Genomic DNA, 15175 nt, shown 5'->3' with positions numbered 1-15175 from the left:
AGCGGAAGTGACGCCATCGGAAGCAGGAGGGCGGTTCCGGCAAGCCAAGGGGGCGTTGTCGGGATGGTTCCGCGGCCGGCGGATCCCTGCGAGCGCCTCTGAAGGCAGCTGCTGCAGGTGACGAGTAGGCGGCGGGGCAGAGAGCGGCCTCCGAGGGTAAGGTGGCCGGCCTTGCGAAGGCATGCAGGGCTGGCGCTGGTGGGAATGGCCCGGAAGGAAAGGGAGGCCGCGCGGCCTGAGGTGGCCCAGAAGGGCATGGACCCGCTGTTCCTTCCGCATTCAGGGGCACTCGAGGATACCCGGGGAGTTGGCGGCTCCTGCGAGAGTCAGCGAGCTTCTGCTCTGTACCCGGCATCACAGGGGACGCGAACTGAGACCCAGAAGGCCAGGTTCCGGGCCTGGGAGCCGGGCCTTCTCCCTGGTGCAGCTCCCTCGGCCTGGAAACCCCATCCGCGTCCTCTCATCCCCAGGCTTTGCCCGCTGGAAGCCAGCCCGGCCCGCCTCCGTTCCGCGCTGCCCATCTCTTGGCTCCTGTTTCCTTCCGTCCACGCTGTAGTTGAGAGTAGCGCTTAAGACGGCAGAGCCCACAGCCTAGCTCAGTCTGATTACGGTGTGGCCTCTCTGTGCCTCAGCCCCGCATCTGTAAAGCGGGTATCATAGCGGCACCTGCGTCGCTGGAACCTTGTCGTATTTCATGAGTTGGTGGTGCATGTAAATCGCTTAGACTAGTGGCTACCACTTAGTAAGTGCTCAATAAACGTTAACTATTGCTCCGCCCTTAAAACAGGGTCTGGCATACAGTGGTGGTCACTAGGTGTTTGTTGCTTAAATGAATGAATGAAAGTTGAATGGAGGATCCACAGAGTATTGTGAGAAACCTTTACTCCCAAGGTGTGTGTATGTGGGTGATGAGGAAGGTTTCACTCTGAAAGTGAGCAGTGTTGGGCCTGGAATAGAAGGTGTATTAGTTTGCTAGGACTGCAAACAAAATACTGGGTGACTTAAACACAGGAATTTATTATTTTCTCACAGTTCTGGAGGTTAGAAATCCAAGATCAAGGTGTCCTCAGGTTTGGTTTCTTCCGAGACATTTCTCCTTGGCTTGCACGTGGCTACTTTTGCCGTGTCCTCACATGGTCTTTCCTCTGTGTTTTCACATCTCTGGTGTCTCTCTTTGTATCCAAATTTCCTCTTTTTATAAGAACATCAGTCAGGTTGTATTAGGGCCCACCTTAATGGCCTCATTTTAATTTTATTACCTTCTTACAAGCCTGATCTCCAAATACAATCACATTCTGGGGTGCTGGGGGAAGCAGTTTACCCATAACAAAAGGAATTCATGAGAATGGACAAGGAGGGAAATATTTTCCAACAGAAGTGACAGAATGGCCAAGAGTGCTCAAGATGTTTTTTGTGTTCAAGGCACATATGTGTACTTCAGTCTTGTTTGTGCTCTCCTACTGTTTTTGGTTTTGTTTTGTTTTTTCATTTTGTCCCCCTGAAAACTCAAAGAGGGTGAGCCTTCTCGTTTTTTCAGTCTGGCAGACTTAACTCACATTTCAGCATAGATGTGTCTTCCAGAAAGTTTTCCCTGACCCTCCCTCCCAAATTAATTTCTGCTTCCTCCATGTAATAACTCCGATACAGGGCTGGGTGCGGTGGCTCATGCCTGTAATCCCAGCACTTTGGGAAGCCGAGGCAGGCAGACCACGAGGTCAAGAGATCAAGACCAGCCTGGCCAACATGGTGAAACCCCATCTGTACTAAGAATACAAAAATTGGGCGGGCGTGGTGGCGCACACCTGCAATCCCAGCACTTTGGGAGGCTGAGGCGGGTGGATCATTTGTGGTCAGGAGTTCGACACCAGCCTGGCCAACATGGTGAGCACCCCCCCGCCCAACTCCGCCATCCCTACTAAAAATATAAAAATTAGCTGGGCGTGGTGGTGCCTGCCTGTAATCCCAGCTACTCAGGAGGCTGAGGCAGGAGAATCACTTGAACCCAGGAGGCAGAGGTTGCAGTGAGCCAAGATCACACCACTCCACTCCAGCCTGGTCGACTGAGCAAGACTGCATCTCGGAAAAAAAAAAACAAATAATTCTGGTACAGTGCGATGATACTTGTTTTTCCCGCTAGACTGATGCTTCATGAAGACATGGATGACCATATCTGATGTGTTTGCCATCGTACCTTCAGTGCCTAGCGCATAATGGGCACTGTAAAGTTAAGTGAATGATGGAAAACTGAGACCCAGAGCCTGTGGAGGGCAGGGAACACATCTGTTCCATTTGTCAGCATTCCGTCCTTGCGACAGTCTGTTGCACATATTAGGCACATAATGTCTGTTTAACTGAATTGGCCTTCCTGGTGTGATAAGAGTCAGCATAAAGCTAAGACAAGACTCCAGGTTTGTTTGCTTTAAGCCAGTGCTTTTATGAGTAGGGTAGAGGTGAGGAGCTACGAGTAAGCCATTTGAAAGTATGATGATGGTCTGACATCCTTAGGAACCCTCTAAGGTAAGCTTGATATTAAGGTGCATGAACTGTGGGCCCTTGGAGAAGTAATCTATGAATGGCTCTGCTGAAAAGACATCCGCAGATTCTATCCAGTAGTGTTTGACCTGTTGGTAGAATTGAGAGGCCTTTGCTCTAGGAGCCCTCTCTGCAGGTCGAAATTCCATTCTGGCTGTTTTCTTTAGAAGCATTTCTTCGTTCACATTGATCTAAACTTTTTCTTATTTCTTTTCCCCCCATATTTTCATTTTTTAATGCCGTTCATACCATCTTTCCACCATCACATTCCTCGTATAGATTTGTAGCTTTTAGAACAAGAAAAAACCTCTAAAAGAGATCATCCAGTCCAGTGGGGGCCTCTCCGTTTTTATAGACAAAAAACTGAGGCCCAGAGTCTCTTCCATCCAGAAATATGTATTGAGCCCCTACTCTGTTGAAGACACTCTGCTAGGTACCAGAGATACATTGTTCAATAAGACAGATGGAGTCCATGTCTTCACCACAGAAAATTTTTACTGCTTGTCACCAGGTGAGTTAGTCGCAAAGATGGAAGAGAACCTTGTGCTCCTTCTGTCACACTATAACACCTTGTGTAGCACACGTTAGTCCTGAATTGTGCAGTTCCTTAATGCAATGCTTGTCTGTGGGATTACCTGGACAATCAGGCATAGGCAGTAGACTGAAGAGGCAGCTGATTCTGATCAAAGGAAACAGTGGTTATGAATGTGGCTTTGGTGTCAGTTTCCCTGGCTCTGAATCCCACCTCTGTCCCTTACTGCTTACCTATTACATTTTAGCTGTGTGACCATCTTCTCTGTACATGGTCAGGTTTTCTGTTGCTGTGTAACACACTACCCCCAAATTTAGTGACTTAAAAACTTTTTTATCTCAGAATTCTGTGGGTTAGGTATTCCGGCAGATGTCAGCTGAGAAATTCTTCAATTCTCTGTGGTGTCAACTGGGGTCACTCAGTGGCACTCAGCTGAAGGAGGGGCCAGCCTGGAGAGGTCAGGATGAATTTCCTGGGAGCCAACTGAACCCTTCTCTGTCTCCATGTATTCTCTCCAGTTGGGCATCTTACAGGTGGCTCAGGCCTTCCATAGCCACTGTTCCGAAAGATGGGAAGTGGAAGCTGTTAGCTCTTAAGGCGTGGGCCTGGGAAATGAGCACAGCTTTGTAAGCACAGAATCAGATTAAGGCAGAGCCCTGCGTAGGAGGGAAGGAGACCTAGACTCCACTACCCCATGGGAGAATCATCAGAGAATTTGTGGCCATCTTAAATCTGCCAAATTCCTCATTGTCCTCACCTGTAAAATGTGGATAATAGTAGCACCTATCGCACAGTAAAAGAGTTAATAAACGTAAAGGGCTTAGAACAGTGCCTGGCATCTAGGAAACATAAGTATTTGTCATAATCATTACTATTATTAGGTATGAGATACTTTGTTGTTTATAGTTATAATTTACAGAACACATAAGAAATGCAAGATACAATTTTTTTCCAGACCTTTTTATAACCTTATTGGGATTTCCAGGCCATTTTATAACCTTATTGGGGTTTCCAGAGCTTTTTATAACCTTATTGGGGAGGTACAGGATTGACATCACGAAGTAATTTAGGGAACTATACAAAATGATATGGAATAGTTATTATTATTTTGAGATGGAGTCTTGCTCTGTTGCCCAGGCTGGAGTACAATGGTGTGATCTTGGCTCACTGGAACTTCGACCTCCTGGGTTCAAGTGATTCTCCTACCTCAGCCTCCAGAGTAGCTGGGATTACAGGCATGCGTCACCACGCCTGGCTAATTTTTGTATTTTTAGTGGAGACAGTTTCGTTGTGTTGGCCAGACTGGTCTCAAACTCCTGGCCTTAAGTGATCCACCCATCTTAGCCTCCCAAAGTGGTGAGATTGCAAGCATGAGCCACCACACCCAGCCTATAATTCTTATAGTAAAAGTAAATTGTGTAACAGTTAATTCATCATAACTCTGGGGATCGTTCCAAATAACTTTTTCCTTTATCACTTCTGTAGAGCTGGAAAATGTCTAATTTTCTAATTAGATATCTACCTAATATACCTAGACATTTACATTTGTATAATTAGACAGTTTTACCTAATGTTAACAGTTAAGTCTGTGGAGGAGGGTTTCGTGTGTGTGTGTGTGTGTAAAATGTCTTTTTTCCCATGTGAAATAGCATAGCATAAAAGCACAGACTCCATTGTTTAGGGACCAAGATTCAAATCCTGCCTTTGGCACATAATAGTTGTATGATCTTGGATAACTGACTTAAAGTCTCCATATCTCAATTGTTTCTCTTGTAAATGGTGGTAATTGGGTTCTTATAGAATTGTTCCAGTTAATGGATGTTGTATTAATCCATTCTCACACTGCTATAAAGATACTACCTGAGACTGAGTAATTTATAAAGGAAAGAGGTTTAATTGACTCACAGTTCCACATTGCCGAGGAGGCCTCAGGAAACTTAAAATCATGGCAGAAGGGGAAGGGGAAGCAAGGCACATCTTACAAGGCAGCAGGGGAGAGAGAACTGGATAGGGGGGAGCAGAGACTGCCAAACATTTTTAAACCATCAGATCTGCTGAGAACTCACTCACTATCCCAAGAATAAGAAACTGCTCCCATGATCCAGTCACCTACCACCAGGTCCCTCCCCTGACATGTGGGGATTATGGTTTGGTGAGAACACAGAGCCAAACCGTAACAGATATGATATGCTTAGCGCAGGTCTGTGGTAAGTAGTCAGTAAATGATAGCTAAAAATAATGATAAACTTAGAAGCCTTTCCAGGCAACCAGCTTGGCAGGGGTGGGTAACTGATAACTCACTTGGCTGTTACTAGCTTTGAGGATTCAGCACTGGGAACAGTGTTCGCCACCTACCATCATGCCTTTCTTTCTATACTTTTGTTTGGGGCAGTACCTCAGTGTTGCTCTTTGTCCCAGTTTTCTCTGAGTCTCACTTTGATCTCAAAGCAGATCATGGCAATACCGCAAACTCTACATATTAGAAACAAAGCTTTCCATAAAGAGATGAGGGGAATCAGAATAAGGTCTAGATTTGATAGGTGAGGTGATGGGGGATGAAATTTAGAGACTCTACATTGAAGGGGCATGCCGTTGAAGAAGTTTAGCAGAGAGTTGGAGATTGGAACTGGTAGCTGAAGCTAAAGTGTCAAATTTAGGAGTTGTGTTAGAACATATGAAAGCCAAGAATGAAAGTGATTGTCAAGGGAAAGAGGAGAGGGCTATAGTGCTGCACCTTAAGGAACATCAACGTTTGCAAGGCTTGAGGGAGACAGGTATAGCATAGGGATGGGACAGATCAGGGACATAGGAAGAGAACCAAAAGAGTTCTGGGAAAGGAGGGATTTCAGGATGGGAGTTGGCAGGCCACATTGCCATGTGTGGCAGGAAAGCTGGAGAGGATGGTTGAGGACTGAGGAAAGGTCATTGTCGGGAAAGTCTGTTTCAGTGGAGTGAGTGGCAGCAAGGTTGCAAGGTGATATGGTTTGGCTGTGTCCCCACCCAAATCTCATCTTGAATTGTAACTCCCACAATCCCTCCCTGTTGTGGGAGGAACCTAGTGGGAGGTGATTGAATTATGGGGGTGGGTCTTTCCCATGCTGTTCTCATGATAGTGAATGAAATCTGATGGTTTTAAAAATGGGAGTTTCCCTGCACAGGCACTCTCTTTGCCTGCTGCCATCCATGTAAGACATGACTTGCTCCTCCTTGCCTTTCACCTTCTGCCAAGATTGTGAGGCCTTTCCAGCCATGTGGAACTGTAAGTCTAATAAACCTCTTTCTTTTGTAAATTGCCCAGTCTCCGGTATGTCCTTATCAGCAGCATGAAAACGGACTAATATACAAGGTGAAAAAGGAGTCATGAGAAAGTAAAGTGGTGGGTGTAGATAGCTATTTTGAAAAGCATGAAAGAGAGGCCTGTGATGACTAGAGGAACCTAGGTGGAGGGCTTTGTCGTTATCCTGTTTTGGTTTGTTTTCATCGTGGGGCAATGTCGGTGTGTTTGTTTGGAGGAGCAAGCAAAGTACAGGGTGAAGCAATGAAAGCTTCACTGATGGAACTAGGTTCTAGGGGAGGCAGGAAGGCTCAAGAGGAGAGGGAACGTTCATCTTGGGAAGGAGGAGGCACGTTTCATCCCGTGAAGCCTAAGGTAATGAGGGAGGGGTGAGTGGGAAATTTGGAACTGAGAAAAATTTAAGGCACTATGCTTATCAAGTTATACATGTGTTCAACTTTCTTTTCTTTTCTTTATTTTTATTTTTTGAGACAGAGTCTCGCTTTGTCGCCTAGGCTAGAGTGCAATGGCGCAATCTCAGCTCACTGTAACCTCCCCCCTGCCCCCGGGTTCAGGTGAATCACCCGCCTCAGCCTCCCCAGTAGCTGGGATTATAGGCACTCGCCATCATGCCTGGCTATTTTTTGTATAAACAGGGTTTCACCATGTTGGCCAGGCTGGTCTCGAACTCCTGACCTCAGGTGATCCGCCCACCTCAGCCTCCTAAAATGCTGGGATTACAGGAGTGAGCCACGGTGCCCGATTGGGTTCAACCTTCTTAGTGAAGTTAAAGTCACAGTCATTTTTATGAGTGAGGCAAAAAGACGTGGTGGGAATTAAGACACTGGAAGGATCACAGAGGAGCAACCCCAAACCCAGAGCAGGTTAAGAATCGTGGGGCTGGGTGCAGTGGCTCACGCCTTTAATCCCAGCACTTTTGAGAGGCTGAGGTAGGCAGATTGCTTAAGCCCAGGAGTTCAAGGCCAGCCTGAGCAACATAGCAAAACCCCATCTCTGCAAAAAAATGTTTTAAATTAGCCAGGTATGTTGGCACACACCTGTAGTCCCAGCTGTGGTGAAAGGATCGCCTGAACCCCAGGAGGTTAAGACTGCAGTGGGCTGTAATCGCGCTACTGCACTGTAGCCTGGGTGGCAGAGCTAGATGCTGTCTCAAAAAAAAAAAAAAAAAAAGAATGGTGGGAAAGTAGGTGACAGCTCAGCTGAGCCCTGATCTGGAAGGTGGGAAGGTCAGGTATGAGTAAAGTATTCCCAGGGCAGAACCAAAGGCTTTTAGAGGAGAGCACAGGCAGAGATCTGCAGTCCGCCTGCTCAGAATCACGGAATGCCTGTGATGCAGTTACCAGGCTCCACTATAGACTGACGGAACAAAATCCTGGGATGTACCCAGGAACCTGCATTTTTAACAAGGTCCCCAGGTGATCCTTATGGATGAATACAGAATCCTTCCATATGCCAGATACTAGTCTAAATGTTTACACAGGTTACTGCAATAACCGGTGAGATAGGGTAAGGACAGGGGGTCACAGAGAAGTCATTTGCCCAAAGTCATATAGCCAGTGAGAGGTGGAACTAGGTCTCCAACCCACTGGCCAAGAACATAGCTGGTTTGGGGAGCTACTAGTAGTTCATTTTGGCTGCCACATACTTGGAGTAATGGGAGATAAGTCTAAGTGAGACGTAAGGGGTGTGTTGAAAAGCTTAGATTTGGGCTTAGTGATGTAGTGACTTTTTCAGCAATGCTTAAGTACTGAGAGTGAAGGCAAAGAAAGCAGATGATGACTTTTTAGATTTTTAGTACCATACTGCCTTTTTTTTTTTTTTTTTTTTTTTTTTTTTTTTTGAGATGGGGTCTCTCTCTGTCACCCAGGCTGGAGGGCAATAGTGCAATCATGGCTCACTACAGCCTCAACCTGCTGGGCTCAAGCAGTCCTCCTACCTCAGCCTCTTAAGTAGCTGGGACTACAGGCATGCATCACCATGCCCACCTAATATTTGTTCTTATTTTTCATAGAGACAGGGTCTCACTATGTTGCCAGACTGATCTCAAACTCCTGGACTCAAGTGATCCTCCTGCCTCAACCTCCCAAAGTGTTGGGATTACAGGTGTGAACCACCACGCCTAGTGCAGACTGCCTAACCTTCATAGTCTTATCCCAGTCTGGTTCCATTTCTTCCAACTATTTCTCTTCCATAAATCATCCCCTACTAGATTGTGCCCCTAGACGTCCAAGACCATGGCTTTCTGGCCTGTGTATTCCAGTGTCTAGCCCTATTTGTTTAGTTGTGTGTCATGCACTTTCGTTGTGTGTTTCCCTCACTAGAATTTCAGCTGCATGAGAGTGGCGACCTGGCGTGTTTTGTTCATTGTTGTGGCCCTGCAGCCTGGACACAGTAGTCAGTTGGTGAATAGAGGCTAAAGGATGAAACTTGCGGTGTCTACACAATGGCTTCCCATCCCATTTGGAGTGAGAGTCAGGGTTCGTAACAGGGCCCGCAGGCCCGGGCATGACCTGACCCTCTGTCCCCTCTTGGATGTCATCTCCTACCACTCGCTCAGCCACACCTGAGCCCAGCAAGCTCCTGCCTCAGAGACTTGGTGCTTGCTGTTCTTTCTGGCCCAGGTACCTGCCCAGCTGCTTCCCTTCCTTCAGGCGTCTGCTCAAGTAGCCTCTTAGAGAGGCACAAAGGCAAGAGTGAGGGGACCTGCTGCTTTGCAATGCCTCTTATATCATTGTCTGGTGATAGGTATTTTGACCAGTACCTTATCTCCCAAATTAGGCTCCTAATTTCCGCAACTTCTATTCAGTGACCTGTGTACAGGTGTTTGATAAATATGGATTTGATCTTATCCAGCTGGCTTTTCTTTCACCTTATACATCTTTATATATGTATATTTTATGTTTCATTTGACATATTCCTAAGTAGACACAGAGAAGTACATATAGTATTAACATGGTCGTATTCTAGATTTGTACTGTTTAGATTCTGTGGCTTTTAAAATATAAGTTACAATTTCAGTCCCTTAGCCACATTTCAAGTGCTCAGTGACCATGTGTGGCCAGTGGCTACTGTATTGAGCAGTGCAGATACAGAGCATTTTCATCATGACAGATAATTCTGTTGAACAGCTGTGGTCTGGATGCCTCAGAACCAGAGGGAGGTGTGTGTGTGGGTGTGTGTGCACACACGCATGTGTATGTGTGATACTGTGATGGGATAGTGAAGCACAGATCAGTCAGTGAGTTTTAATCCCATTTAGTTTCCAGTGAGGTCCTTAAGAATATCTGTCGTATTTGTGATTTTTTGCTGTAGGTCACTTGAATGGTTGAGCATGGACCCTGTTGCTACCCACAGCTGCCATCTCCTCCAGCAACTGCATGAGCAGCGAATCCAAGGCCTGCTTTGTGACTGTATGTTGGTGGTAAAAGGAGTCTGCTTTAAAGCACATAAGAATGTCCTGGCAGCATTCAGCCAGTATTTTAGGTAGGTATTTTAGACTTCATTCTCCTAGCTGTGAATTAAGGGTAAAGCTCTTTTAGTATGGAAGTATTCATATTTTGTTCTCCTTGGATTTCACTGTATTTATCTTTTATGGCACGTTGGATTTTGTAGGAGTTGTTTTAATTTTTAAGTTTGTTAATCATATTTATTATTTTTGCTTTTGTGTTTAGAGTAACCTGAAAAGAGGCTCTTAAGTAAAATGAATTCGGTATGATTGAAAGTATTTTGGTTCTTTGTCTTTCATTTTAATAATTCTGGTTAATGTCAGTCTTCTACGTATATTTCTTATCCTTTCAAGATAAAACGATGGACAAATTAAGTTCCTGGTCAGAATTTTTCTGTGATAAGAAATCAGAGGAGAAAACATATTCTGTGTGTTGGATTTTTCTTTTCTTTTCTTTTTTTCTATATTGAAGCATTTTAGTTTTTGTTCCTCATTTGAATATTCTAAGAAAACCTTATAATCATTTTGGCTTATATGAAATATTTGTTTATAAATAATGAATAATACCAAGAAGTTGTGTTTCAGCTTATTTAAACATTATTCTGTATTCCCAGCGACTCAGGAGGCTAAGGTGGAAGGATCCCTTGAGCACAGGAGGTGGAGGCTGCAGTGAGCCGTGGTGATGCCACTGTACTCCAGCCTGAGCAACAGAGCGAGACTCTGTCTCTTAAAAAAAAAATTGTTAGAGTTAAGTGATTCTGCATAAGTTCATTTTGTCGTTAGCAGGTTTATCTCTCTTTAAATCCAAAGTCTCTCTTTTTAAAGTACTCTTTGTTTCCAAAATGCATACCATTTTACTGCTATAGTAGACAACATGGGACATGATTTGCTCCTTCCTTGATAATCCTGAATCATCAAATTAAGTCTCAGTTATTGTATAGGCCACATTACACATTGTAATGAATCAGCTTCTTAAGGTAGGTAGCAGGTTTTGTTCCTGTGAAAAATGATCGCAAACTCTTCGTTTGCTATCACGTATTTTTTTTGTGTCTTCCCAGGACAATTAAATTTTGATATTGTGATACACAGGCTGTTTTGCACTTAAAAACAGAACTAAAGGCTGTTTGGGGAAAATAGGTGACTGATTATGACAAAATATCTTCAACTTACTTACCTGAGCTTATTATTTCATACATAATACAAATTTGTTCACCTGTGACCTTGGCTTGTACCCAGAATAAAGTGCCTGGGCTTTAGGGTGCCTTTTGGTATTCATTAACTCTTAGGATTTTTCTCACTGTTGGATTTTGAACCACTGGGTGGCTGAAAATCCTAACAGCCAAATAAATTACTGGTTACAAAGGAATGTATGTGGGGGGTTGGTTTATTCTAGCTATTTTTATTTTAACTTTTCTAGGCACTTAGATGTGGAAATATTTAGACTAAATATGAAATATTGAAAAGTGTATATTCTTTAATTTGTATACTCTATTAGTATGTATTTAATATATATGGATAATTACCTTTTGAAAAAATGTTTAGAGCAATCTTTTATTTCTTAGATCATATTGGGAATTATCTTAGAATCTTCTTGATTTGTGGTTTATCAGTCATATTATTGTATGTAATTTTGTAATGTGTAAATTTGAGTATATTTCAGAAATTTACTTTGAGATCTGTTTTGAAGTCTGTATATCCAATCCACTAATTTAATTCATCTGAATTATTTAGTTGGATGGTTTGCCAGATTGTTTTAAAGGATTAAAACATACTTATGTTAAAAGTCTTGACATTCACAGAAGGATAGTATTTTTTGATATTAATATATGAACGTTATTTATAAGAAAAAGACAGTATGAATTTTTGACACTGTAAACAGATATTCTTTCTTTTACCAGGAGCCTCTTTCAGAATTCTTCAAGCCAGAAGAGTGATGTTTTTCACTTGGATGTTAAAAACGTCAGTGGCATAGGGCAGATCCTGGACTTCATGTACACTTCTCATCTAGATCTTAACCAGGACAATATACAAGTAATGCTGGACACAGCACAGTGTTTGCAAGTTCAAAATGTTCTGAGTCTGTGTCACACATTTTTAAAATCAGCCACTGCAGTACAGCCACCTGGCATGCCTTGTAATAGTACATTGTCTCTGCAAAGCACCCTGACCCCAGATGCCACTTGTGTTATCAATGAAAACAACTACCCCCCTCATTTACTGCAGGAATGTTCGGCAGATGCACAGCGTAATAAAGTGTTGGATGAATCGCATCCGCATGCTTCACCATCAGTTAATCGTCATCACTCCCCAGGTGAAGTCTCAAAACAAGCCCCTGATACTTCGGACGGCAGCTGCACACAACTGCCTTTCAAACAGCCAAATTACTATTACAAACTCAGAAACTTTTACAGTAAGCAGTACCATAAACACGCAGCTGGTCCCAGTCAGGAGCGAGTTGTTGAGCAGCCTTTTGCTTTCAGCACCTCCACAGACCTTACCACGGTAGACAGCCAGCCTTGTGCTGTCAGTCATTCCGAATGCATCCTGGAGTCTCCTGAGCACTTACCTTCCAACTTCCTGGCCCAGCCTGTGAATGACTCTGCCCCACACCCTGAGTCAGACGCCACGTGCCAACAACCTGCCAAGCAGATGAGGCTCAAAAAGGCCATTCATCTGAAGAAACTCAATTTCCTGAAGTCACAGAAATCCGCAGAGCAAATATCTGAACCCAAGTCAGATGATGGTTTGACAAAGAGGATGGAATCTGCTAGTGAAAATACCCTAGAGAAAGCTAGCAGCCAAAGTGCTGAAGAAAAAGAAAGTGAAGAAGTCGTCAGTTGTGAGAATTTTAATTGCCTTAGTGAGACGGAGAGGCACGAAGACCCGGCTGCGCTGGAAGACCAGTCCCAGACACTTCAGTCCCAGAGACAATATGCGTGTGAATTATGCAGGAAACCTTTTAAACACCCAAGCAACTTGGAGCTTCACAAACGGTCTCATACAGGTAACTGATTCAGTACCCACAGGCAGAGGGAAGGACGTGATGCGGATGCTCAGACACCACTGGCTCTTCTTGTTTTTGTAAGAAGTTTTGCTATTGCTTGATATCATTGATGATTTTAAACAAAATAAGGGAGATTAGCTACTTTTTGTTTTATATTTTTGGTGATACATCTGACTTAAAGTTTTGTAAATGGTTTTATAAAGCCACTTTAAAAAGGTGCATGCTTTTAATTTTTATTTCAACTCTATTTTTGTATGACAAACCATCCATCTCTAAAGAAGTGTAGTAATTTTGGTGCACTCAGAATTTCAAATTAATTCTAAAATGGATTAGCTATATTTAGTTGTCTTTTTAGAATTAGATTAAGCTTATTTTTTGAAAGCATCATGTAGGTTAATTTAGACTAACATAATTTACTTTGAATAATTCTAAAAGTTCTCTTGGAAGGAATTTGAGTGTCTAATTTTTAAAATTCTGATTGGGGAGTCAGGAAGTAAACTTTTTAAATAAGAATCAGCTTTAACCATTTGATATTCTCAAAAGAAAATTCTTCCAATTTAAACATTGACTTGTCAAAGTTTTGTTATCTTAATTCATGCCTCTGTCTCTTTCCCAAAAGATTTTTTTAAGGTATGCTGTCTCTCTCTCTCTCTCTATATATATATATGTTTATATCTATACACACACAAATTATGTTATACAACACGTGTATATTACTTTTCTTCCTATAATTAAACATGAGTTTAATAGCACATTACAGATGAACAACAATTACCTTATAGGCCTGAGAAATAACATGCAACAGGACGCTTCGACAACGCTGCTTTTAAGGTGTTTGTGTAATTGTGTTTGTTGATGTGACCTTCGTTATCACTATGGATTCCCAGTTTGCATTTTACTACCTTGTATTATTGGGAGATTTCTTTGATAATTGTGAAAGCCCTTGATATATTTTAGTGCATTTGAATATAAAGTACTGTTATTGTCACTAGTAGTTCAAAATTATTCCACATGAAGGCAATATCACAGACTTAGTTTTGCCCTGAAAAAACTTTAGATCATTCTGTTTGCCTAAATCTCCTACAGCCTAATGAGTACTGCATTTTTTTTTTTTTTTTTTTTTTTTTTTTGAGGTGGAGTTTTGCTCTGTTGCCCAGGCTGGAGTGCAGTGGCATGATCTCGGCTCACTGCAACCTCTGCCTTCTGGGTTCAAGTGATTTTCCTGCCTCAGCCTCCCAAGTAGCTGGGACTACGGGCATATGCCACCAATTTTTTTGTATTTTTAGTAGAGACAGGGTTTCACTGTGTTGGTCAGGCTCGTCTCAATCTCCTAACCTCAAGTGATCTGCCCACCTCGGCCTCCCAAGGTGCTGGGATTACAGGCGTGAGCCACCATGCTTGGCCTGATGGCTGTAATTTTTTATTTGTGAAACTTACCTGCTTAGCTTTTAAAGGAATCAAAAATTGTTTATTCTGGGAGAACCTCTTTGAATGACAGATAGAGTCATGGCAAAGATGCTTACTGGGACATAAATATCTACCCAGAAGGGCAGCAATTCTCAAAGTATGGTCTGGGGAACCCTTTTTGGGGGTCTGTGAGGCCAACACTATTTTCAAAATTGTCTAAGATGTTACTTGCTTTTTCCTCCTCTCATGAGTGTACAGTTAGTCTGCCCAAAGCGACATGATGTGTGATGAAGTCCTCACCCTGGTGGCCTGTGAAGTGTATGTTCACCTGTTCTAAAGATCACTCTGCTTTCATTTCTAATATGGTAGATATCAATAGCTATAGCCCATATTAACAAAAGCTCTTTAGGATCTCAATTTTAAGAGTGTGAAGGGGTCCTGAGGCCGAGAAGTCTGAGGCCTGCTGGAGTAGGATTGTTAACCTTGGTCATTTATTAGTCTTAGTAACTGGTGACCTCTGTTTTCAAAGTCTTACATTTCTTATGGGGGCTTTAACTTATTATCTGTCACCCGCAATAATTTCAGACATAAATGCAGTTTCATTTATTGCAATAGAGAATTAATGTAATTATTAATTTATTATTAATTAATAATATATAATTATTCAGGGTCAAGGAAGCCATTAGACATTTTCGGGATAAAATAAAATAAAAATATCCTAGAATGAGCCCAGAAAGCTAGCAAGCTGCTTTCTTCAAGGTAGCAAGCCCCAACAATATAGCAGGAAGGGAAAACATTATTGTTACTTTTTAAAGATCTTAATGAAACCATTTGATTTCAGGGAAATGGAGAAAATGAGAGGTTCTTGGTGTTCAGAGTCTATTCATTAGTGTTATGTAGATTAAAGGCAGTACCATGGAGTGTGCTTTTAACTCCAGATCATGTTGTATAGGCCACATT

At 42.8% G+C, this 15175-nt stretch overlaps 1 protein-coding gene across 2 annotated transcripts in view; it reads left to right on the top strand.

Moving 5' to 3' along the window:
* The window catches only part of ZBTB49 (zinc finger and BTB domain containing 49), a 32102-nt gene continuing 16927 nt past the window's right edge, over positions 1-15175 (top strand). The window contains exons 1-3 of one of the 2 annotated variants that reach the window (XM_025385730.1): positions 1-156; positions 9672-9842; positions 11703-12808. In XM_025385730.1, coding sequence (XP_025241515.1) covers positions 9691-9842; positions 11703-12808 — 1258 coding nt within the window. In that variant the 5' untranslated portion in view covers positions 1-156; positions 9672-9690. The remainder of the gene's footprint in view (positions 157-9671; positions 9843-11702; positions 12809-15175) is intronic. The other variant, XM_025385731.1, reaches the window with a different exon arrangement.

This window comes from Theropithecus gelada, chromosome 5 (assembly GCF_003255815.1).
Source record: "Theropithecus gelada isolate Dixy chromosome 5, Tgel_1.0, whole genome shotgun sequence".
Taxonomy (NCBI): domain Eukaryota; kingdom Metazoa; phylum Chordata; class Mammalia; order Primates; family Cercopithecidae; genus Theropithecus; species Theropithecus gelada.
This window is presented reverse-complemented; position numbering and strand designations above follow the sequence as displayed.